The 27,254-nt window shown below is 37.4% G+C and overlaps 1 protein-coding gene across 11 annotated transcripts in view; it reads right to left on the bottom strand.

The window, feature by feature from the left end:
• CCDC18 (coiled-coil domain containing 18) overlaps window positions 1–27,254 on the bottom strand; it is a 200,237-nt gene that overhangs the window by 118,956 nt on the left and 54,027 nt on the right. For 9 of the 11 annotated variants that reach the window (XM_073234287.1, XM_017650002.3, XM_073234294.1 and 6 more), the window contains 4 exons: window positions 26,495–26,616; window positions 25,397–25,583; window positions 22,915–23,039; window positions 8,351–8,511 (listed from right to left, as the gene is read on the bottom strand). In XM_073234287.1, the coding sequence (XP_073090388.1) occupies window positions 8,351–8,511; window positions 22,915–23,039; window positions 25,397–25,583; window positions 26,495–26,616 (595 nt within the window). The remainder of the gene's footprint in view (window positions 1–8,350; window positions 8,512–22,914; window positions 23,040–25,396; window positions 25,584–26,494; window positions 26,617–27,254) is intronic. The other 2 variants (XM_073234290.1, XM_073234291.1) reach the window with 1 other exon arrangement.

Here is a 27,254-nt window from a genome sequence, read left to right as displayed (position 1 = left end):
TCTGCTCTTCTTTGATGTCAGAGACTTTATGACATATTATATTTATCACCACCTATAATTAGCCTTCCCTCTGCTAATCCCATTATTTGTTTCCCTATTCCAATTATTTAGATATTTAATTTCCTCTGCTATTTCTGCTGCTAACATCCAATATTTAAAGATCAACCATGAGAAAGATGCATGTTAGCCATTAGGGCAACCACTAAAATAATAAATGGGTATAATTAATTAATTATTAGCAGAGATTAAATAAATGGAGTACTAAATAGAAGAGAAGAAAGATGAACAAAAGACCAATAGAATAAATATCAAACAAATACCAAGATGGTAGACTTAAAGCCCAAAAAGACCATTTATATTAAATGTAAGTAAACATTACAATTAAAGAGCAAAATATGATTGTTTATGAAGAAAGAAACTCACCCTTTTTATCAGAAACTCACTTATATACAAAGATAAAGATTAAAACCAATGGAAAAGTTATACCAGGCAAATTGATAAAAAAAATAGCTAGCATGGACTATCAGAAAGAAAAATTAAGAAAACAATTCCACTTATAATTGCATTGAAAAGAATAATACCTAGGAATAAATTTAATCAAGAAAATGAAAGACTTGAACACTGAAAACTAAATATTGATGAAAGAAACTTCAGACACAGATAAATGGAAAGATATTTCTCCACATGGATTGGATGAATAAATATTATGAAAATGTTCATACTACTCAAAGAAATCTAGATTCAATTCAACCCAATCAAAATTCCAATGGCACTTTTTGCAGAAATAGAACAAATGATCCTAAAATTATATGGAACTGCAAAACAGCAAAAGAAATCTTAAGAAAGAAGCAAGTTAGAGGCATCATACTTCCTGATTTCAAACTATATCACAAGGCTATAGTAATAAAAACAGTATGGTATTGGCATAAAAAGATATATATCTCAATGGAACAGTACAGAAAGCCCAGAAATAAACCCACGCATATAAGGTCCATTAATTTACAACAAAAGAGCGAAGAACATATAATGGGGAAAGGACAGTCTCCTCATAAATGGTGCTGGGAAAACTGGACAGCCAAATGCAAAAGAATGAAACTGAACCACTATCTTATACCATGGGCAAAATTCAACCCAAAATGCATTAGACTTGAAAATAAGACCTGAAACCATAAAAAATCCTAATAGAAAACATAGGGAAAAGCTCCTAGACATCACTCGTGCTGACATTATTTTGGATTTGACACCAAAAGCAAAAACGACCAAGTGGTACTATATCAAAGTAAAAAGCTTCTATGAAGCAAAAGGAATTATCAGTAAAATAAAACCAATAAGGGGTTAATATTCAAATTATATAAAAAACTCATACAACTCAATAGCAAAAAAACAAATAATCCAATTAAAAAATTGGCAGAGGGAGAGAGAAGCCAAGATGGTGGCGTGAGTAGAGCAGCAGAAATCTCCTCCCAAAACCATATATATTTTTGAAAATACAACAAATACAGCTATTCCCGAAAGTGAGACCAGAAGACACAGGACAACAGCCAGACTACATCTACACCTGTGAGAACACAGCGTCTCATGAAGGGGGTAAGATACAAGCCACGGCCCGGCGGGACATGAGTGCCCCTCACCCCAGCTCCAGGTGGGAGGAGAGGAGTCAGAGTGGGGAGGGAGAGGGAGCCCAGGACTGCTAAATACCCAGACCTAGCCATCCACACTGAGAGCGCAGACACACAGTCCATGGGGTGCTGATACTAGGGAAACAGAACAGTAAAACCTGTGAGCGGGTCCCTGCAACTGGTGCCCCTGGGACAAAGAAAAGCAAGGGTTTTTTGAAAGTCTTAAAGGGACAGGAACCCCACAGCTGGACGGAAGCATCCTGGGACACTTAGCCTAGCAGCAGGGAGTCCCAGGGAACTCCGGGCAACCTAACCCCCTGGGTGGCAGCACAGCTTGGAGGCCCCTCACAGTGATAAACAGCCTCCCACCCATTCCCCCTCCAGCACAGCCCCACCATAGCAGAGTAGCAGCCTGAGGCCGGCCACACCCACAGCAGCAGGGCAGAGCTTCTTTCACAGCGGCTGGGCAAGAATCAGAGATCCCATCTGCACATAGCTGCCCAGCACAAGCCGCTAGGAGTCACTGTTCTCCCAGGAGAGGAAGGCCACAAAATAGCAAGAAGGGACGTTCTCCCAGCCAACACACGTGCCAGCTCCCAACAACTACATTTATTGCCATGAAAAGGCAGAGGTATTTGATCCAGACCAAAATCACAGAGACAACCTCTGAGAAGGAGCTTGGAGAGATAGACCTAAGCAATCATCCTGAAAAAGAATCCAAAATAAAGGCCATAACCATGCTGATGGAGCTGCAGAGAAAAATGCAAGAGCTAACGGACAAAGTAGAGAGGGAGACTAAAGAAATAAAACAATCTCCAGAAGGATTTAAAAGCAGAATGGATGAGATGCAAGAGGCCATTGATGGAATAGAAACCAGAAAACAGGAACGCATAGAAGGTGACGTGAAGAAAGTTAAAAGGATCTCCAGGAATGAAACAATACTAAGAGAACTGTGAGACCAATCCAAATGGAACAATATCCACATTATAGGGGTACCATAAGAAGAAGAGAGAGAAAAAGGAAAAGAAAGTGTATTTGAAGAACTAATTGCTGAAAACTTCCCCAAACTGGCGGTGGAAATAATGCCTCAGACCACAGAAGTGCACATAACTCCCAACAGAAGGGACCCAAGGAGGACAACACCAGGACACATAATAATTAAAATGGCAAAGATCAAGGATAAGGACAGAGTTTTAAAGGCAGCTAGAGAGAGGAAAAAGGTCACCTACAAAGGAAAACCCATCAGGCTATCATCAGACTTCTCAACAGAAACCTTATAGGCCAGAAGAGAATGACATGATATATTTAATGCAATGTAACAGAAGGGCCTTGAACCAAGGATAGTGTATCCAGCACGATTATCATTTCAATATGAAGGAGGGATTAAACAATTCCCAAACAAGCAAAAGTTGATGGAATTTGCCTCACAAAAACCACCTCTACAGGATATTCTAGAGGGACTGCTCTAGATGGAAGCACTCCTAAGGCTAAATAGATGTCACCAGAGAAAATAAAATCAAAGCAAAGAAAGCAGACCAACCAAATACTAACTAAAGGCAAAAAATAAAATCAACTACCCACAAAAGCAGTTAAAGGAAAAACAAAAGAGCACATAATAAAACACCCCACATATAAAGAATGGAGGAGGAGGAATAAGAAGGGAGAGAAATAAAGAATCACCAGACAGTGTTTATAACAGCTCAATTAAGGGAGTTAAGTTAGACAGTAAGATAGTAAAGAAGCTACCCTTGAACCTTGGTAACCAAGAATCTAAAGCCTGCAGTGGCAATAAGTACATATCTTTCAATAATCACTCTAAATGTAAATGGACTGAATGCACCAATCAAAAGACACAGAGTAATAGAATGGATAAAAAAGCAATACCCATCTATATGATGCTTACAAGAGACTCAACTCAAACCCAAAGACATACACAGACTTAAAGTCAAGGGATGGAAAAAGATATTCCATGCAAACAACAGGGAGAAAAAAGCAGGTGTTGCAGTACGAGTACCAGACAAAATAGACTTCAAAACAAAGAAAGTAACAAGAGATAAAGAAGGACATTACATAATGATAAAGGGCTCAGTCCAACAAGAGGATATAACCATTATAAATATATATGCACCCAACACAGAAGCACCAGCATATGTGAAACAAATATTAACAGAATTGTAAGGGAAATAGAATGCAACGCATTCATTTTAGGAGACTTCAACACACCACTCACTCCAAAGGATAGATTCACCTGACAGAAAATAAGTAAGGACGCAGAGGCACTGAACAACACACTAGAACAGATGGACCTAATAGACATCTATAGAACTCTAGATCCAAAAGCAACAGGATATAGATTCTTCTCAAGTACACATGGAACATTCTCCAGAATAGAACACATACTAGGCCACAAAAAGACTGAAATTCTACCAATCAACTTTTCAGACCACAAAGGTATAAAACTAGAACAAAATTGTACAAAGAAAGCAAAAAAGACCACAAACACATAGAGGCTTAACAACATGCTCTTAAATAATCAATGTATCAATGACCAAATCAAAATATAGATCAAGCAATATATGGAAATAAATGACAGCAACAACACAAAGCCCCAACTTCTGTGGGACGCAGTGAAAGCAATCTTAAGAGGAAAGTATATAGCAATCTAGGCATATGTAAAGAAGGAAGAACAATCCCAAATGAATAGTCTAATGTCACAACTATCAAAATTGGAAAAAGAAGAACAAAGGAGGCCTATAGTCAGCAGAAGGAGGGACATAATAAAGATCAAAGATATAAATAAAATTGAGAAGAATAAAACAATAGAAAAAATCAATGAAACCAAGAGCTGGTTCTTTGAGAAAATAAACAAAATAGATAAGCATCTAGCTAGACTTATTAAGAGAAAAAGAGAATCAACACACATCAACAGATTCAGAAACGACAAAGGAAAAATCACGACGGACCCCACTGAAATACAAAGAATTATTAGAGAATACTATGAAAACCTATATGCTAACAAGCTGGAAAACATAGAAGAAATGGACAACTTCCTAGAAAAATACAACCTTCTAAGACTGACCAAGGAAGAAACACAAAATCTAAACAAACCAATTACCCACAATGAAATTGAAGCAGTAATCAAAAAACTACCCAAGAACAAAACCCCCGGGCCAGACGGATTTATGTCAGAATTTTATCAGACATACACAGAAGATATAATAACCATTCTCCTTATAGTTTTCCAAAAAATAGAAGAGGAGGGAATATTCCCAAACTCATTCTATGAAGCCAAAATCAGGCAAAGACCCCACCAAAAAAGAAAACTACAGACAAATATCCCTGATGAACATAGATGCAAAAATACTCAACAAAATATTAGCAAACAGAATTCAAAAATACATTAAAAGGATCATACACCATGACCAAGTGGGATTCAAACCAGGGATGCAAGGATGGTACAAAATTCGAAAATCCATCAACATCATCCACCACATAAACAAAAAGAAAGACAAAAACCACATGATCATCTCCATAGATGCTGAAAAAGCATTCAACAAAATTCAACATCCATTCATGATAAAAACTCTCAACAAAATGGGTATACAGGGCAAGCACCTCAGCATAATAAAGGCCACATATGATAAACCCACTGCCAACATCATACTGAATAGCGAGAAACTGAAAGCTTTTCCTCTGAGATCAGGAACAAGACAGGGATGCCCACTCTCCCCACTGTTATTCAACATAGTACTGGAGGTCCTAGCCACGGCAATTAGACAAAACAAAGAAATACAAGAAATCCATATTGGTAAAGAAGAAGTTAAACTGTCACTATTTGCAGATGACTTGATATTGTACATAAAAAACCCTAAAGACTACACTCCAAAACTACTAGAACTAATATTGGAATACAGCAAAGTTGCAGGATACAGAATTAACACACAGAAATCAGTGGCTTTCCTATACACTAACAATGAACTAATAGAAAGAGAAATCAGGAAAACAATTCCATTCACAATTGCATCAAAAAGAATAAAATACCTAGGAATAAACCTAATCAAGGAAGTGAAAGACCTATACCCTGAAAACTATAAGACACTCTTAAGAGAAATTAAAGAGGACACTAACAAATGGAAACTCATCCCATGCTCTTGGCTAGGAAGAGTTAATATTGTCAAAATGCCCATCCTGCCCAAAGCAATATACAGATTTGATGCAATCCCTATCAAATTACCAACAATATTCTTCAACAAACTGGAACAAATTGTTCAAAAATTCATATGGAACCACCAAAGACCCTGAATAGCCAAAGCAATCCTGAGAAAGAAGAATAAAGTGGGGGGGATCTCACTCCCCAAGTTCAAGCTCTACTACAAAGCCACAGTAATCAAGACAATTTGGTACTGGCACAAGAACAGAGCCACAGACCAGTGGAACAGAATAGAGACTCCAGACATTAACCCAAACATATATGGTTCAATTAATATATGATAAAGGAGCCATGGACATACAATGGTCTTCAACAGATGGTGCTGGCAAAACTGGACAGCTACATGTAAGAGAATGAAACTGGATCACTGTCTAACCCCATACACAAAAGTAAATTCAAAATGGATCAAAAGACCTGAATGTAAGTCATGAAACCATAAAACTCTTAGAAAAAAACATAGGCAAAAATCTGTTGGATATGAATATGAGCAACTTCTTCATGAACATACCTCCCCGGGCAAGGGAAATAAAAGCAAAAATGAACAAGTAGGACTATATCAAGCTGAAAAGCTTCTGTACAGCAAAGGACACCATCAAGAGAAGAAAAAGGTACCCTAAAGTATGGGAGAATATATTCATAAAGCACAGATCCAATAAAGGGTTGACATCCAAAATACATAAAGAGCTCACAGACCTCAACAAACAAAAAGCAAATAATCCAATTAAAAAATGGACAGAGGAGCTGAACAAACAGTTCTCCAAAGAAGAAATTCAGATGACCAACACACATGAAAAGATACTCTAAATCACTTGTCATCAGAGAAATGCAAAATAAAACCACAATGAGATATCACCTCACACCAGTAAGGATGGCTACCATCCAAAAGACAAACAACAACAAATGTTGGCTAGGTTGTGGAGAAAGGGGAGCCCTCTTACACTGCTGGTGGGAATGTAAATTAGTTCAACCATTGTGGAAAGCAGTATGGAGGTTCATCAAAATGCTCAAAATAGAAATACCATTTGACCCAGGAATTCCACTTCTAGGAATTTACCCCAAGAATGCAGCACTCCAGTTTGAAAAAGACAGATGCACCCCTATGTTTATCACTGTACTATTTACAATAGCCAAGATATGGAAGCAACCTAAATGTCCATTAGTAGATGAATGGATAAAGAAGATGTGGTACATATATACAATGGAATATTACTCAGCTGTAAGAAAAAAACAGATCCTACCATTTGCAACAAAATGGATGGAGCTAGAGGGTATTATGCTCAGTGAAATAAGCTAGGCGGAGAAAGACAAGTACCAAATGATTTCACTCATATGTGGAGTATAAGAACAATGAAAAACTGAAGGAGCAAAACAGCAGCAGAAGCACAGAACCCAAGAATGGACTAACAGTTACCAAAGGGAAAGGGACTGGGGAGCATGGGTGGGAAGGGAGGGATAAGGGTGGGAAAAAAGAAAGGGGGCATTACGATTAGCATGTATAGTGTCGGGGGGGGCACAGGGAGGGCTGTGCAACACAGAAAAGACAAGTAGTGGTTCCAGAACATCTTATTATGCTGATGGACAGTGACTGTGAAGGGGATTGTGGGGGGGACTTGGTAAAGGGGGGAGCCTAGTAAACATAATGTTCTACATGTAATTGTAGATTAATGATAACCAAAAAAACAAAAAAAAAAGAAAAAAATCATCAGGAGTAAAGAAGACTTAACACTATCAACAAATTTAAAATGACTGACATTCAAAGAACACTGCACCCAATAATTACAGAATATACAATTTTTACAGGTGCATATAAAATATTTGAGATAGACCATATACTGGCCAATACACCAAGTCTCAAAGCATTTTTACAAAATTAAATCAGGTTCATTCATGAATTAGGTTGTTCAATGGAAACAACTTAATATCCACCACTACTAATACATAGATAATTGGAAAATCCTAAATATTTGGAAATAAACACATATGAAAGATAGTATAAGATATTTTGAGCTGAACAAAATGGAAATACAACACAAAAATTAGTAGGATCCAGCTAGAGCATTGCCTAAAGGGAAGTTTATACCCTTAAATACTCACATTCAACAAGAGGAAAGGTTTAAAATCACTATCTAAGCTTTCACTTTAAGGAAAGTTAAAGAGAAATTAAACCCAAACCAAATCTGGAAGGAGTACAAAGCATCCTGAGGAAATGTTATGTCTTGGTTATGGTGATAGTGATAAAGACATAAGCATATGAAACAACAAACAGGTAATAAAATATATCAAACTTTGTATCTTAAATGGGTGCATCTTATTTTAAGTAAATATAAGTACATTTTTAAAGAATTATGCAAAGGTCAAGAATTTTGCCATAACTTCTACTGTCTTATCTACCCATAACAGGAAGTAACAGATTATCAGGTAAATTTGATAATGAAACCAAAGAGCTGATAATCTCTTTAAAAAACTCTCATAAAGAATTCTGACTATAATTTATTAAAATATTTCAATGTAATATACTCACCTACTTGCTTACCTCCTAGTTTTACAGGTTCTGTCTCTAAAATATTTAATTTGCCACTTTCTTGGTTGTCATTGCAAAAAATAAGACTATGAGATAACTGATTTGCAGTCAGGTTTGCCTGAAGCTTTTGAATTTCTGCTTCTTTTATTGCAAGCATAATCCTAGTACGAAAGAAAATTAGCCAAAAATCATTAGAAAGATTTTATAAAAACATTTAATACTATTTTCACCTTTGAGATTAGTAAAAAATTTTAACTCTGATATTACACTATTGGGCAAGACATGGAAATGCTTATATATCACTGACTTGATTGTAAACTGTTCAGCTACTTGAAGAAACTGAGAGGGGAGGAGAAAAAGATTGTGGAATAGGATGGCAAGGCAGAAATCACCTTCCAAAAACACATAAAAGAAGAAAATACAGCAAACACAATTAAACCTGAAAACAACCTAAGACTGCAGAAAAGACCAACTGTACCTGCAGAAGAAAAGAAGATCACATAGAAAAGGGTAAAGTGGCAGATCCCTGATTGAGTGGAACCCAAGCCATCCCCCAACCCAGTCCAAAGGCAGGAGAAAGAGGAACAGAGCAGGGAGAAGACAGGAGCCCAGGATCTCTGCACACCTGGCCCTGAGATTGGCTCTGGAAGCATGAGATGACATATATTGGGTTCTGGTGATTAGTGGGGCTGACACCAGGGACAGGTGGAACTATTTGGAAGGCTGAGACTCCAGCCACTTGGGAAGAACACACAAGCTCCACAGGTTCTTCAGACACAAAACCAGAGGCAGCAGTTTGAAAGTGTGGAAGAGTAAGAAGAAAAAAAGTACCTTTAAACCGGGTTTGAAATAGAGTGATCAGCCATTTAAGATAGACTTATACAGTAAGGAAACTATCCTTGAACCTCTGGTAACCACAAAACTAAAGCCTACATTAGATTCACAAAAAAAAATTTTTTTAAGAGAAATCCAATCACAACAATAAAGAAAATCATCAAATAACAAGAGAAGAGTATAACACAGGAAGAAAGTAACAGACAGAAGCTATAAAAACAACCAGAAAACAACTAATAAAATGGCAGTAAGTACATACATATCTAGCAATAACTACTTTAAATGTAAATGGATTGAATGCACCAATCAAAAGACATACAGTGGCAGAATGGATAAGGAAACAAGACCCATCTATATGTTGCCTAGAAGAGACTGATTTCAGACACAAAGACATATGCAGACTGAAAGTGAAGGGATGGAAAAAGATATTCCATGCAAATAATAGGAAGAAAAAAACAGAAGTAGCAGTACTTACATCAGACAAAATTGATTTCAAAAGAGAGAAAGTAATAACAGACAAAGAACATTACATAATGATAAAGGGGTCAGTCCAACAAGGAAATATAACTATAACTAATATCTATGTACCCAACACAGGAGCACCTACATATGTAAAGCAAATACTAACAGAAATAAAGGGGGAAACAGACTGCAACACATTCATTTTAGGAGACTTTAAAACACCACTCACATCAATAGATAGATCAACCAGACAGAAAATAAGTAAGGAAACAGAGGCACTGAACAATACATTAGATCAGATGGACTTAAAGAGATATCCACAGAACATTCCACCAAAAAGCAGTAGGACACACATTTTTCTCAAGTGTACATGGAACATTCTTCAGAAGATATCACATACTAGGCCACAAGAAGAGCCTTAATAAATCCAAATACAAATACAAAATACAAATAAATTTCAATTTATTGTATCAAGCAGCTTCCCAGACCACAATGGCATGAAACTAGAAATAACTGACACAAAGAAAACAAAAAAGCCTACAAACACAGGGAGGCTAAACAACATGCTTCTAAATAATCAATGGATCAATGTAGAAATTAAAACAGAAATCAAGGAAACATGGAAACAAATGAACAAAAAACAAAACAGCCCCAAACTGTGGGATGTGGCAAAGGCAGTTCTAAGAGGGAAGTACACAGCAATACAGGCCTACCTCAAGAAACAACAGGCCCAAATAAACAGCCTAAAGTCACAATTAAAGAAACTAGAAAAAGAACAAATGAAACCCAAAGTCAGCAGAAGGAGGGACATAATCAAGATCAGAGCAGAAATATAATAGAAAAGAATAAACAATAGAAAAGATCCATGAAACCAAGAGCTGGTTCTTTGAGAAAATATATAAAATAGATAAACCCCTAGCCAGGCTTATCAAGAAAAAAAGAGAATGTACACACATAAACAGAATCAGAAACAAAGAAGTAGTAATCACAATGGATGCTGCAGAAATACAAAGAATTACTAGAGAATACTGTGAAAAATTATATGCCAACAAATTGGACAACTTAGAAGAAATGGACAACTTCCTAGAAAATTATAATCTTCTAAGACTGACCCAAAAAGAAACAGAAAATCTGCACTGACCAATTACCAGCAATGAAATAGAACTGGTAATCAAAATACTCCAAAAAACAAGAGTTCTGGTCCAGATGGCTTCACAGCTGAACTCTACCGAACATTTAAAAAAGAGCTACCCATCTTTCATAAACTATTCCAAAAAGTAGAAGAGGGACTACTTCAAACTCATTCTGAAGCCACCATCACTCTAATACCAAAACCAAAGACACCACAAAAACAGAAAATTATAGAACAATATCCCTGATGAACATAGATGTAAAAATACTCAACAAAATATTAGCAAACTGAATTCAAAAATACATCAAAAAGATCATCCATCATGACCAAGTGGGATTTATTTCAGGGATGCAATATTTTTACACCCATCAATATCACATACTACATCAACAAAAAGGATAAAAACCGCATGATCATATCAATAGATGCTGAAAAAGCATTTGACAAAATTCAACATCCATTCATAATAAAACTCGCAACAAAATGGGTATAGAGGGTACATACCATATATGACAAACCCACAGCCAACATCATACTTAATAGCAAAAAGCTGAAAGCTTTTCCTCTTAAATTGGGAACAAGACAAGGGTGCCCACTCTCACCACTTTTATTTCACATAGTACTGGAGGTCTACCCAATCAGACAACAACAAAGAGGTAAAAATGATAAGAAAAAAAGTTAAACTCTATTTGCAGATGACATGATATTATACATAGAAAATCCTATGGACTTCACCAAAAACCTATTACAACTAATAGTTAAATTCAGCAAAGGTACAGGATACAAAATTAATACACAGAAATCTGTTGCATTCCTATACACTAACAAACTAGATTAAAGAGAACTCAGGAAAACAATTCCATTTAGAATTTCATCAAAAAGAACACCAAGGAATAAACCTAAGCAAGTAAGTGAAAGATCTTTACTTTAAAAACTATAAGACACTCAAGAGAGAAATTAAAGAAGACACCAATAAATGGAGATACACCCTGTGCTCATTGATAGGAAGAATTAATATTGTCAAAATGACCATCCTGCCCAAAGCAATCCAGATTCAATGCAATTCCTATAAAAATACCAATAGCATTCATTAATGAACTAGAACAAATAGTTCTAAAATTCACATGGAACCACAAAAGACCCCAAAAAGCCAACACAATCCTGAGAAAGAACAAAGCTAGGGGTATTATGCTGCCTGACTTCAATCTCTACTACAAAGCCACAGTTACCAAAACAATTTGGTACTGGCAAAAGAAGAGACCCATAGATCAGTAGAACAGAACAAAGTCCAGATATAAATCCACACATATATGGTCAATTAATATACAATAAAGGACCCATGGATATACAATGGGGAAATGACAGCCTCTTTAACAACTGGTGTTGGGAAGACTGAACAGCTACATGTAAGAGAATGAAACAGGATTATTAACAAACTCCACAAACAAGTAAACTTGAATCAAAGACTTGAATGTGAGTCATGAAACCATAAACCTCTTAGAAGAAAACATAGGCAAAAATCTCTTGAACATAAGTAAAAAAATTATTTTCTAGACACATCTCCTTGGGCAAAGGAAACAAAATAAAAAATGAACAAGTGGGGGGCGGAGCCAAGATGGCGGCGTGAGTAGAGCAGTGGAAATCTCCTCCCAAAAACACATAGAGCTATGAAAATATAACAAAGAAAAATCTTCCTAAAATAGAGACCACAGGACACAGGACAACATCCAGACCACATCCACACCTGCAAGAACCCAGCGCCTTGTGAAGGGGGTAAGATACAAGCCCCAGCCCGGCGGGACCCGAGCGCCCCTCCCCCCGGCTCCCGGCGGGTGGAGAGAAACCGGAGCGGTTTTTTTTTTTTTTTTTTTTTGGCGAGCGCTTTTTGGAAACCTTAGAGGGACGGGCCCCCGTTGCTGGGGAGGCAGGGTGGTGGGACCGGTGAGGAGGTGCCTGGGAACGGTGCCAGAGGACAGAGAATATCCCGCGTTTCTCCCTGCGAGACCTGGGGGCGGGTGCCTGAGACCGGTGCCTGAGGACGGAGGAGGTCGCGCGTTTTTCCCCTTTTTTTTTTTTCTCTTTTTGGCGAGCGCTTTTTGGAAGCCTTGAAGGGACGGGGACCCCAGTGCTAGGGAGGCACGGTGGCGGGACTGGTGAGCGGGTGGCTGGGACCGGCGCCTGAGGACAAAGAATATCCCCCGTTTTTCCCTGCGGGACCGGTGGGCGGGTGCCTGAGACCGGCACTTGAGGACAGAGGAAATCGCGCGTTTTTCCCCTTTTTTTTTTCTCTTTTCTGCGAGTGCTTTTTGGAAGCCTAAAAGGGACAGGGACCCCGGTGCTAGGGAGGCAGGGCGGCGGGACTGGTGAGCGGGTGCCTGGGACCGGCACCTGAGGACAAAGAATATCCCGCATTTTTCCCTGTGGGACCGGTGGGTGGGTGCCTGAGACCAGCACCTGAGGACGGAAGAAATCGCGCGTTTTTCCCCTTTTTTTTTCTCTCTTTTTGCCGAGTGCTTTTTGGAAGCCTTGAAGGGACAGGGACCCCGGTGCTAGGGAGGCAGGGCGGCGGGACTGGTGAGCGGGTGCGTGGGACCAGTGCCTGAGGACAAAGAATATTGAGCGTTCCTTCCCTGCGGGACCGGTGGGTGGGTGCTTTTTGGAAGCCTTGAAAGGACAGGGACCCTGGTGCTAGGGAGACAGGGCAGCAGGACCAGTGAGCGGGTGCCTGGGACCGGCACCTGAGGACAAAAAAAAAAAAAAAAAAAATCGCTTGTTTTTTCCTTTTTTTCCTTTTTTTTTTCTCTTTGTTTCTGTTCCCTCTCTCATTGTTGCTGCTGTTGTTTTGGTTTGGAGAGTGCTTTTTGGAAATCTTAAAGGGGCAGGACAGGTCACTTAGACCAGAAGCAGGGAATCTGGGGATCTCTGGGCACTCTAACCCCCTGGGCAGCAGGGAGCACAGAGGCCCCTTACGGAGATAAATAGTCTCCTGGCTGCTCCCCCTCCAACGGGGCTCCACCATTTTGGAGGAACAGCCCCAGCCAGGCCAAGCCCACAGCAACAGCGGAGATAAACCCCAAAGCAACTGGGCAGGAAGCAGAAGCCCTGTCTGCGCACAGCGGCCCAGCACAAGCCACTAGAGGTCGCTATTCTCCCAGGAAAAGGCTACAAACCAACAAGAAGGGAAGCTCTTCCAGCGGTCACTTGTACCAGCTCTGCAAACTATCTCTATCACCATGAAAAGGCAAAACTACAGGCAGACAAAGATCACAGAGACAACACCTGAGAAGGAGACAGACCTAACTAGTCTTCCTGAAAAAGAATTCAAAATAAAAATCATGAACATGCTGACAGAGATGCAGAAAAAAATGCAAGAGCAATGGGATGAGATGCAGAGAAAAATGCAAGAGCAGTGGGATGAAGTCCGGAAGGAGATCACAGATGTCAGGAAAGAGATCACAGAAGTGAAACAATCCCTGGAAGGATTTATAAGCAGAATGGATAAGATGCAAGAGGCCATTGAAGGAATAGAAGCCAGAGAACAGGAACGTATAGAAGCTGACATAGAGAGAGATAAAAGGATCTCCAGGAATGAAACAACACTAAGAGAAATATGTGACCAATACAAAAGGAAAAACATTCGTATTATAGGGATACCAGAAGAGGAAGAAAGAGGAAAAGGGATAGAAAGTGTCTTTGAAGAAATAATTGCTGAAAACTTCCCCAAACTGGGGGAGGAAATAATCGAACAGACCATGGAATTATACAGAACCCCCAACAGAAAGGATCCAAGGAGGACAACACCAAGACACATAATAATTAAAATGGCAAGGATCAAGGACAAGGAAAGAGTTTTAAAGGCAGCTAGAGAGAAAAAGGTCACCTATAAAGGAAAACCAATCAGGCTAACATCAGACTTCTCAACAGAAACCCTACAGGCCAGAAGAGAATGGCATGATATACTTAATGCAATGAAACAGAAGGGCCTTGAACCAAGGATACTGTATCCAGCACGACTATCATTTAAATATGATGGTGGGATCAAACAATTCCCAGACAAGCAAAAGCTGAGGGAATTTGCTTCCCACAAACCACCTCTACAGGGCATCCTACAGGGACTGCTCTAGATGGGAGCACCCCTAAAAAGAGCACAGAACAAAACACACAACATATGAAGAATGGAGGAGGAGGAATAAGAAGGGAGAGAAGAAAAGACTCTCCAGACAGTGTATATAACAGCTCAATAAGCGAGCTAAGTTAGGCAGTAAGATACTAAAGAAGCTAACCTTGAACCTTTGGTAACCACGAATCTAAAGCCTGCAATGGCAATAAGTACATATCTTTCAATAGTCACCCTAAATGTAAATGGACTTAATGCACCAATCAAAAGACATAGAGTAATAGAATGGATAAAAAAGCAAGACCCATCTATATGCTGCTTACAAGAAACTCACCTTAAACCCAAAGATAAGCATAGACTAAAAGTCAAGGGATGGAAAAACATATTTCAGGCAAACAACAGTGAGAAGAAAGCAGGGGTTGCAGTACTAATATCAGACAAAATAGACTTCAAAACAAAGAAAGTAACAAGAGATAAAGAAGGCCACTACATAATGATAAAGGGCTTAGTCCAACAAGAGGATATAACCATTCTAAATATATATGCACCCAATACAGGAGCACCAGCATATGTGAAGCAAATACTAACAGAACTAAAGAGGGAAATAGACTGCAATGCATTCATTGTAGGAGACTTCAACACACCACTCACCCCAAAGGATAGATCCACCGGGCAGAAAATAAGTAAAGACACACAGGCACTGAACAACACACTAGAACAGATGGACCTAATAGACATCTATAGAACTTTACATCCAAAAGCAACAGGATATACATTCTTCTCAAGTGCACATGGAACATTCTCCAGAATAGACCACATACTAGCTCACAAAAAGAGCCTCAGTAAATTCCACAATATTGAAATTCTACCAACCAATTTTTCAGACCACAAAGGTATGAAAGTAGAAATAAATTCTACAAAGAAAACAAAAAGGCTCACAAACACATGGAGGCTTAACAACATGCTACTAAATAATCAATGGATCAATGAACAAATCAAAATAGAGATCAAGGAATATATAGAAACAAATGACAACAACAACACTAAGCCCCAACTTCTGTGGGATGCAGCGAAAGCAGTCTTAAGAGGAAAGTATATAGCAATCCAGGCACACTTGAAGAAGGAAGAACAATCCCAAATGAATAGTCTAACATCACAACTATTAAAACTGGAAAAAGAAGAACAAATGAGGCCTAAAGTCAGCAGAAGGAGGGACATAATAAAGATCAGAGAAGAAATAAACAAAATTGAGAAGAATAAAACAATAGCAAAAATCAACGAAACCAAGAGCTGGTTCTTTGAGAAAATAAACAAAATAGATAAGCCTCTAGCCCAACTTATTAAGAGAAAAAGAGAGTCAACACAAATCAACATAATCAGAAATGAGAATGGAAAAATCACGACAGACTCCACAGAAATACAAAGAATTATTAAAGACTACTATGAAAACCTATATGCCAACAAGCTGGAAAACCTAGAAGAAATGGACAACTTCCTAGAAAAATACAACCTCCCAAGACTGACCAAGGAAGAAACACAAAAGTTAAACAAACCAATTACAAGCAAAGAAATTGAAATAGTAATCAAAAAACTACCCAAGAACAAAACCCCGGGGCCGGACGGATTTACCTCGGAATTTTATCAGACACACAGAGAAGACATAATACCCATTCTCCTTAAAGTGTTCCACAAAATAGAAGAAGAGGGAATACTCCCAAACTCATTCTATGAGGCCAACATCACCCTAATACCAAAACCAGGCAAAGACCCCACCAAAAAAGAAAATTACAGACCAATATCCCTGATGAATGTAGATGCAAAAATACTCAATAAAATATTAGCAAACAGAATTCAACAGTATATCAAAAGGATCATACACCATGACCAAGTGGGGTTCATCCCAGGGATGCAAGGATGGTACAACATTCGAAAATCCATCAACATCATCCACCACATCAACAAAAAGAAAGACAAAAACCACATGATCATCTCCATAGATGCTGAAAAAGCATTTGACAAAATTCAACATCCATTCATGATAAAAACTCTCAGCAAAATGGGAATAGAGGGCAAGTACCTCAACATAATAAAGGCCATATATGATAAACCCACAGCCAGCATTATACTGAACAGCGAGAAGCTGAAAGCATTTCCACTGAGATCGGGAACCAGACAGGGATGCCCACTCTCCCCACTGTTATTTAACATAGTACTGGAGGTCCTAGCCACGGCAATCAGACAAAACAAAGAAATACAAGGAATCCAGATTGGTAAAGAAGAAGTTAAACTGTCACTATTTGCAGATGATATGATACTGTACATAAAAAACCCTAAAGACTCCACTCCAAAACTACTAGAACTGATATCGGAATACAGCAAAGTTGCAGGATACAAAATCAACACACAGAAATCTGTAGCTTTCCTATACACTAACAACGAATCAATAGAAAGAGAAATCAGGAAAACAATTCCATTCACCATTGCATCAAAAAGAATAAAATACCTAGGAATAAACCTAACCAAGGAAGTGAAAGACTTATACTCTGAAAACTACAAGTCACTCTTAAGAGAAATTAAAGGGGACACTAATAAATGGAAACTCATCCCATGCTCATGGCTAGGAAGAATTAATATCGTCAAAATGGCCATCCTGCCGAAAACAATATACAAATTTGATGCAATCCCTCTCAAATTACCAGCAACATTCTTCAATGAATTGGAACAAATAATTCAAAAATTCATATGGAAACACCAAAGACCCCGAATAGCCAAAGCAATCCTGAAAAAGAAGAATAAAGTAGGGGGGATCTCACTCCCCAACTTCAAGCTCTACTACAAAGCCATAGTAATCAAGACAATTTGGTACTGGCACAAGAACAGAGCCACAGACCAGTGGAACAGATTAGAGACCCCAGAAATTAACCCAAACATATATGGTCAATTAATATTTGATAAAGGAGCCATGGACATACAATGGCAAAATGACAGTCTCTTCAACAGATGGTGCTGGCAAAACTGGACAGCTACATGTAGGAGAATGAAACTGGACCATTGTCTAACCCCATATACAAAGGTAAACTCAAAATGGATCAAAGACCTGAATGTAAGTCACGAAACCATTAAACTCTTGGAAAAAAACATAGGCAAAAACCTCTTAGATATAAACATGAGTGATCTCTTCTTGAACATATCTCCCCGGGCAAGGAAAACAACAGCAAAAATGAGCAAGTGGGACTACATTAAGCTGAAAAGCTTCTGTACAGCGAAAGACACCATCAATAGAACAAAAAGGAACCCTACAGTATGGGAGAATATATTTGAAAATGACAGATCTGATAAAGGCTTGACGTCCAGAATATATAAAGAGCTCACACGCCTCAACAAACAAAAAACAAATAACCCAATTAAAAAATGGGCAGAGGAACTGAACAGACAGTTCTCCAAAAAAGAAATACAGATGGCCAAGAGACACATGAAAAGATGCTCCACATCGCTAATTATCAGAGAAATGCAAATTAAAACTACAATGAGGTATCACCTCACACCAGTAAGGATAGCTGCCATCCAAAAGACAAACAACAACAAATGTTGGCGAGGCTGTGGAGAAAGGGGAACCCTCCTACACTGCTGGTGGGAATGTAAATTAGTTCAACCATTGTGGAAAGCAGTATGGAGGTGCATCAAAATGCTTAAAACAGACCTACCATTTGACCCAGGAATTCCACTCCTAGGAATTTACCCTAAGAACGCAGCAATCAAGTTTGAGAAAGACAGATGCACTCCTATGTTTATCGCAGCACTATTTACAATAGCCAAGAATTGGAAGCAACCTAAATGTCCATCTGTAGATGAATGGATAAAGAAGATGTGGTACATATACACAATGGAATACTACTCAGCCACAAGAAGTGGAAAAATCCAACCATTTGCAGCAACATGGATGGAGCTGGAGAGTATTATGCTCAGTGAAATAAGCCAAGCGGAGAAAGAGAAATACCAAATGATTTCACTCATCTGAGGAGTATAGGAACAAAGGAAAAACTGAAGGAACAAAACAGCAGCAGAATTACAGAACCCAAAAATGGACTAACAGGTACCAAAGGGAAAGCAACTGGGGAGGATGGGTGGGCAGGGAGGGATAAGGGGGGGGAAGAAGAAGGGGGGTATTAAGATTAGCATGCATGGGGGGGAGGGAGAAAAGGGGGCGTGGGCCGCACAACACAGAGAGGACAAGTAGTGACTCTACCACATTTTGCTAAGCTGATGGACAGTAACCGTAATGTGGTTGTTAGGGGGGACCTGATATAGGGGAGAGCATAGTAAACATAGTATTCTTCAGGTAAGTGTAGATTAAAAATTTAAAAAAAAAAAGAAAGAAAGAAAGAAAAGGGGGATTACTCCTTAACAGGATAAAACTATTGGTAAATCAAAGATCAACGCATGCTTTAAATATCCTTAATGTTGATCACTTAAAGGGTGTCAGATGATCAGCTATGGAGGTACTCTTTTCTGATAATATTCCTTTCTCTTAATTAAAAAAAAAAAGAAAAAAAAAGCAGTTACTGTGTGCTGACCTCCAATGAGTTCTGCACAGTGGTATAGAGGGCATGTCAAAGTGTGGGCAAAGGGTCTGTTTGTTTCTACGCAGAAGATCAAGGCCTAGCTTGGATACCCAGAAAATGAACTAAGATACGATATGAGGAGGAGCTTCCGGCATCAGCACTCTCTGGAGGACTTGTGCCGGGGGATGATCATCAAAAAGCCTCCACAGGGATCCGGACGATGCTGCGGTTGTGGCTGCATCCAGCCCACCGTCTCCTGGACTTGCCATAAGAAGGAGGAGGGAGATGTCTAGGCTGGCATATGCATACAGTGAGACAACGAATTTGACTGGATCTGTACTGTTGGAACTCAACCAGGAGTTGGGAGGGGTGCAAGTTGTAGCACCCCAAAATCTCATGACTATAGACTATCTATGGTTAAAAGAACATATGGGATGTGAACAGATCCCAGAAATGGGCTGCTTTAATTTGTCTGATGGTTCAAGTACAGTTGGACAATATCCATCATATCATAGATAAATTTTCACAAATGCCTAGGGTGCCTAAATGGTTTTCTTGGCTTCACTGGAGATGGCTGGTAATTATAGATTTGCTTTGTTTATGTCACCGTATTCCTATTATGTTAATATGTGTGTGCAAATTAGTTAGTAGTTTAAAACCTATACATACTTAAGGTACTATACAAGAAGATATGTCAAAGAAATAATCAATCCTCCCAAGTTTCCTTCATATGCTACATCTATAGCTTTTCTTCTTCCTTCCTAATTACAAACCTTAAATAGAATTCGTGCCTCATATCGAATTTACCGAGTATCATAATTCCTCCAGGTGGTAAAGATACCTCGAGACAAGTGCTGGGCATAGAAGCCACAGGGCATAAATCTGCAAAGAAGTAAAAAGCTAACCTTTGCAAACAATATGGCTTCTCTCTCACTTACCAACTTTACATTTCCCTGTATGGCCCCGGAAGATGACTGGTTAGCCAGAGACGGGTAAGATTCCTCAAGGGAGGAACAACCTAAGACAGGCACAGTCGCAGGGGGGCCATCAGGTGAGAATTTGGGGATCAACAGAGGTGAGGCTCAGAACCTCACCCCCCCTGCTTTGAGAGAAATCTTCTGCATCCGTGGATGTCTTGCTGCCCTTGTCTAGCCTTGATTAATACTTAGTCCATAGGCACACACCTGATCATCTGATCATCTATATTTGCCTTCTTACAGCACTAAACTATGTTTTCTACCTTTATCTTGCATCTACCTACCACTTCAGCATTTTATTAAAAATAAAAATAATAATAATAATAGGAGAAATGTGGGATCAACATATAAATCAAGTACAAAAATCAAATGAATATTCATATTTGACCTGATGGTTTATAGGTCATATTGCATGATCAAAACCGAAAGTTTCTGTGATGAATGCCCTTGTACTGTTCACCATGTAAGAATTTATTCACTCTGTAAGAATTCGTTCACCATGTAAGAACTTGTTCGTTATGCTTCAGAAGATTGGAGACTGACGAGAATTAGGCTTGAGATGGATTAATGATTGTACATTGAGCATTGACCCCCCTATACTGAATTTTATTGTTGTTAACAACCATTTGATCAATAAATATGAGAGATGCCCTCTCAAAAAAAAAAAAAAAAAAAACAATGGTAAAAAAAAAAATAAATAAATAAATAAATAAAAAAAAAAAAACAAAAAAAAAAAAAAAAAAAAAAAAAAAAATTAACAAGTGGGACTACATCAAACTAAAAAGGTTCTGTACACCCAAGGACAACAGCAGCAGAACAAAAAGGCATCCTACAGTATGTGACAATATATTCATACACAACTCATCTGATAAGGGGTTAACTCATCTGCTTCAACACCCAAAAAGCAAATAACCCAATGAAAAAGTGGGCAGAGGACCTGAACAGACATTTCTCCAAAGAAGAAATAAAAATGGCCAACAGGCACATGAAAAGATGCTCCACATAGGTAATCATCAAGGAAACGCAAATTAAAACCACAATATCACCTCACACCAGTTAGAATGGCCACTATTCAAAAGAGACGAATAACAAATGTTGGCAAACATGTGGAGAAATAGGAACCCTCCTACACTGTTGGTGAGAATGTCAGTTGGTGCAACCACTGTGAAAAGCATTATAGAGATTCCTCAAAAAACTAGTAACAGAAATACCATTCAATCCAGTAATTTCACTTCTGGGAATTTAAGTGAAGAAAACAAAACCCTGATTCAAAAATATATATGTACCTCTGTGTTTATCACCCATTATTTGCAGTAGCTAAGATATGGAAGCAACCTAAGTGTCCATCAATAGATGAATGGATAATGAAGATGTGGTGCATAGACACAATGAACTATTAAATAAGTCTATTTAATAGACTATTAAATAATAGGCCATGAAAAGAAAATAAATTCTCCCAAGTACAACAACATGGATGGATCTCTTGGGTGTTATGGTCAGTGAAGTAAGCCAGGAAGAGAAAGACAAGTACCATATGATCTCCCTTATTTGTGGAATATAAAACAAAGCAAAACAGAATTAAAAAACAGCAATAGACTCATAGAAACTGAGGAGCAACTAGTGATTACCAAAGGGGAGCAGTTGTGGCAGGTGGTGATGGAAGGGGAGGGTGATAAAGGGGCACAATAATTCACAATACCAATGTAAGTTGGTCATGGGGACAGCAGTACAGCAGGGAGAATATAGTCAATGATATTGTAATATCTTTCTACATTGATAATAACTGCACTAGAGGGGGTGAGGATTTAATAGGTAACTGCTGAACCACTGTGTCACACATTTGAAACCAACATAAGGTTTTTGATCAATGATGCTTCAATAAAAAAAGAAGAAACTTGATAATTCCTAGCAAAATTGATTCAGCAATTTCACTTTAAGTTTGTAGTTTGCAGTACTGTTTATAATAGAAGAAAACTGGAAATGAGGTAAGTATCAATAAAGGAATAAATAAGTAGTGACACAGTTATAGGATAGATTACTATACAGCTATTTAAACTAAACAGACTAATCCATCCAGTCACCAATCACTCTACCTACTTTAACATGGATGAATTAAAAAAACTATGGTGAGTGAAAAAGCAAATTGCAACTGTATGTATATACTATATATTTTTGTGTGTGATTGTAAACATGGGTGGAAAAATATACACCCAATTCCTGATAGTGGATACCTAGGGGAATGATACTAGTGGTAAGGATCAAAGGGTATTATCCATACTGTAATGTTTTTTTTACTTAAAGGAACAGATTTGAAAAAAAAATCACAAGATGTTAAGAATCAATTCTTAGTCATGAAAACACAGAAATTACAATACTCTCTGGACTTTTCTGCACATTTTTCAACTCCACAATTAAAGATTATAATCATCAATTTAAAAAAACATTGCATTTGTTACAACTCGAGCATCTGAAAACTGTACCTCAAGTCTGAAATCACCATTTTATTTGCCTCACAGCAGCCAATGTAATTGTCTTCCTTGTTTGACAAACTACTCATCTGGTGCTTAGAACGAGATGATTTAAAACCAAACATTTCCCTTTTTAACTGCAAATCAAGAAATATATATATATAAACTTATAATATCTATGATATAATTATTTTATTATTCAGAACTCCAAGTTTGAAAAATGGTGTGAATTTAATAGAAACCTAATGTCCATCAATAGAATGTATAATTACATTAAAATATATTAAGATAATGGAAAAACTACAATATTTAAAATAAACCTGTATTATATAAATCATTATGGAGACATAACATAACATTAATTGAAAAACAAGAGGCACACATAGTATTTTCCAAAGTATACTAAACTGTGTGAGTGTATGTGTGAATATGTCCTTTTTTCTAGATCATCCATATGTGTGACAACATTTAAAATACAGACAGGAAAGATATACATGAATTTCAGAATAGCAGTTATCTCTGAGGAGAGAGAAAGAAATGGGATCTAGCAAGGTATATAAAAAGGCTTTATCTGTAAAATTTTGTTCCAAAAAATCTGAAGTGGGTATCACAATATGTTACCCAAATTCAGCAAATGTGCTATATATAGCACCTATCATAGTATATTACCCAGATTCAGCACATGTGTATATTGGAATACTAGAGACTTTTTTAAAATTAGTTTTTAAATGGGGCAAGGTAAGCACTTAAATAAGACCCTCTTCAAACTATAACCAAATCACACTTTCTAGAAATGAAAAAAAAAAAAAGCACATTTCCAAACCAAGTTATTCCCAGCACTGCATGAAATACAAGATCAAGAATGTATTATAACGCCTTCAGAATCACATATGAAGTAATTTTTTATGTTGAGCTAAATAGGACTATCAATTTAAAGTAAATGCTATCTGTACCTAATTATTATCAAATTTCAAAAGCAAACCGTACATTAAAAAATCTAAGCAAATAATCAGCATCCTAGGAGAGTAGATATAGCAGTAAGCCATGAAGCAGAACGGAACCAAGAATCATATGTTCTAGTTTTAGCTGGACAAGTTATTTACTTTCTTGGGTCTACATTTCTTCATGAATAAAATGATGGTATTCAATCAGATAATTTCTGTGGTCTGTTTCAGCTTCACAATTCCATGATTGTATTAAACTAGTAAGAGTCTACCATCCATCCATATGTGAAACCAATGATGCACATTTATCTATAGCTTTCTCCTGATCTCACCTTTATTTTACACTTATCAATAACAAATTTCTGATACAGGAATACTTCTCCCTAGTCTCACTTACAAATATGGTCGTATACATAACTGAAAGAGAAAATGTGGCCAGCTGCTTTCATGGAAACATTCTAATGTTTTGTGCCTGTCTAATAAGTATGTGAAAAGTTCCTCAGTATTATTTAGTCATTAGGGACATGAAAATTAAAATCACAATGTGATACTACTTCATACCCACTAAAATGACTATAATAATAAAAAAAAAACCATAACAAATGTTGGCTAGGATGTAGAGAAACAGGCATACCCAAACACTGCTGGTGAGAACATAAAAAATGGTATAACCACTTTGGAAAGCAGTTTGGTATAAATTTATCATATAAATGAAAACAAGTCCATACAAAGACTTGTACACAAATGGTCATAGCTGAATTTTTCAGAATAGTCCAAAAGTGCGAACAACCCAAATGTACATCTATTGGTGACTGGATAAACAAAATGTGGTATATTTATACAATGGAATAATACTCAACAATAAAAAGAAGAAAATACTGATACACATCACAATGAATAATACTCAAAAACATTAAGAATGAAAAAGACCATGTAATTTAATTTATACAAAATTTCCGAACAGACAATTCTCTAAAGGCAGAAAGCAAATAGTGGTTTCCTGGGAGTAGGGGTGGGTATAAGGATCTTTTGTGTACAATTATAAATGAACACAAGGGATCTTTTGGGGATAATGGAAATGTTTAAAAATTGGATTGTGGTGATTGTTCTAAAACTTACAAATTTATTAAAAATCACTGAACAGCACACTTAAAACAGTACATAATGAACAGTGAATTTTGTGGTATGTGAATGTTACTTCAATAAAGCTGTTTTGTTTTTTTTTACAATCTGTGCCATTCTTATACATGGCATTTGAGAGACTGAGAGAGGGTGCAATAGTAGAAAAGCAAGCACAGGAAAAGTTAGATATCAGACAGAAAGAAATTAATGACTGAAAGTACAGACATATAAGGAAAAGACCCCAGAAGCTAATAAAACAGCCACAAAGTGATGATCTCTTATAAAGCACTTGAGTAAAAAATTTCCTTTTCACATATACTTATTGGTAACTGAGACAAAGTTTTTTCCAAACTTCTCAGTTCCACCCTTGAACTTTCTATTTCTTGCTGACACAAGTCCAGTCGCTCATTCTGTGTTGCAATACAAACCTTTAAGTCTTGATTTTCATTCATTAAAGAAAATTTTTCTCTAAGTATTTTGTCTTTGTCCTCTAACTCACTCTCTAGCTTCAGAATACTTTGTTTAGATTCAGTTAGTTGTGCCATAACTTCTGAATTTTTCACTGCCATGATCCTTAGTTCTTCTTTTCCATTGTTATTTTCTTCTTTTAACTGTCTGTGAAGAATAAGGTATAAAAATGGAAATAAAACATACATTCATTTTCTGTAATACTTAGTTAATATCACTTTAAAAATATTTTAAAGCCTACTTCTGAAATAGTAATAGCTGCTCACATTTACTGAGTGCCTACCTTCTGCATACAAGGCACTCACAATCGTGTGTGCTTAGCACTGTTATTACTCCCCAATTATAGATGAAGAAATGGAAGCAAGAAAGATTACAAAACTTGCCCAGTGTCTCACAGTAAGTAGTAAGGCAGGATAACTCCACTATCTTGGGAGCATTTCTGCTCCCTTTTTAAAAGTGTTAGATAGGAGATCTAACTCCAAAATCCTGACACAATATTTTGCAGTATCAAGAAAGTTCTAGATTGCACAAGGAAAAATCATGAACTATCAGCCACAACTCTAAAAGTCTAATCACCTACTAAAAGACTACTAAGCAGTAATATTTTTAAATATAAATACCTATAAAACATGTCACAATCTAATTAGAACAATCTAATCTTTAGAACTGTTATTGTACTTCATCAGTTTCCTTCTCCACATTTTAACATCTCTGAAATAAAGTAGAACCAGTTGACTGATTGAGTTGAAGAATCTGTATTTTACTAACTAGCTAATGTGGTCACACTACAAGGATTTTTACGTCTGTGTCTATTTTCTCTAAATACATGCAAAGCAAAAATGTTGATCATATTACTCTACAAATATATTAATACCAACATGTTTTACTTAAAATCCTAACTTTATACTTTATACCTAGAAAAGAATTTCAGTCAGGAAACCTATCTTTCTACATAATTTAAGGCCAGAATTACAGTGTACAAAATATTCTATTTTAAAATGTTTCCATTTTTCTCAATTTTCACACAAATGTCTTTTTTCCACAACAGGGTACTATACCTTAATTTCTCTTTCAGAATCTCAAGTTCATTTTTATATAGACCATGCTTTTCCTGTAGCCTTTTATTTTCTTTTTCACAGTTAATTAGATTTTTCTCTAGTATCTCTTCTTCAGCTTGAACCTAAAACAATAATTTGTTTTAATTGGACATACTAATGTGATCATAAGTTTTAGGTGTTTCAAACTAAAAAGTAGTGATTTCAGAAATAAGCACAAGAATATGAAAGACTGCCACATGTTTAAATCCCCAGCCTTGTAGCAAAAGGAACAAAGTGAATTTCCCGTAACAACACAGGGAGGAGGATGCCACTATGGGTCCCGAAATGGTTAGAAGCCCATATGACAGAGGAACACAAGCACCATCAAAAGCAAAAGTGTTCTGGCCTCCTGTAGAAACGGCAAGCAAGCCATGTAGGGATACTGCATCAAGTTATTAAAGGCTAACTTTAATGCAAATGTTTCAGATAAGAATATTTTTAATATTAGCAATAGAATATGCCCACTGAAATTACAGTCCAAAATTTGAAAGATAAAAACCTCCAGGATGGAGTAGAGGATTGGGCAGATCTGCCCCACCTTATTTGTTACATCTACCTAACTACAGGTCTTTGCTAAACAGTTTGAATTTGATAATCCTAAGAAGTGTGAAAAAATCGTCTTTACATTTCACTCTTTTTCCTTGGCAAAATCCTCCCTCTCCCCAAAGAGAGCTTCACTCCCCCTACTAGCTTAACTCTACCTCCCCTTTCAAATAACCTT

Source organism: Manis javanica, chromosome 4 (genome assembly GCF_040802235.1).
Source record: "Manis javanica isolate MJ-LG chromosome 4, MJ_LKY, whole genome shotgun sequence".
NCBI classification, from domain to species: Eukaryota; Metazoa; Chordata; class Mammalia; order Pholidota; family Manidae; genus Manis; species Manis javanica.
This window is presented reverse-complemented; position numbering and strand designations above follow the sequence as displayed.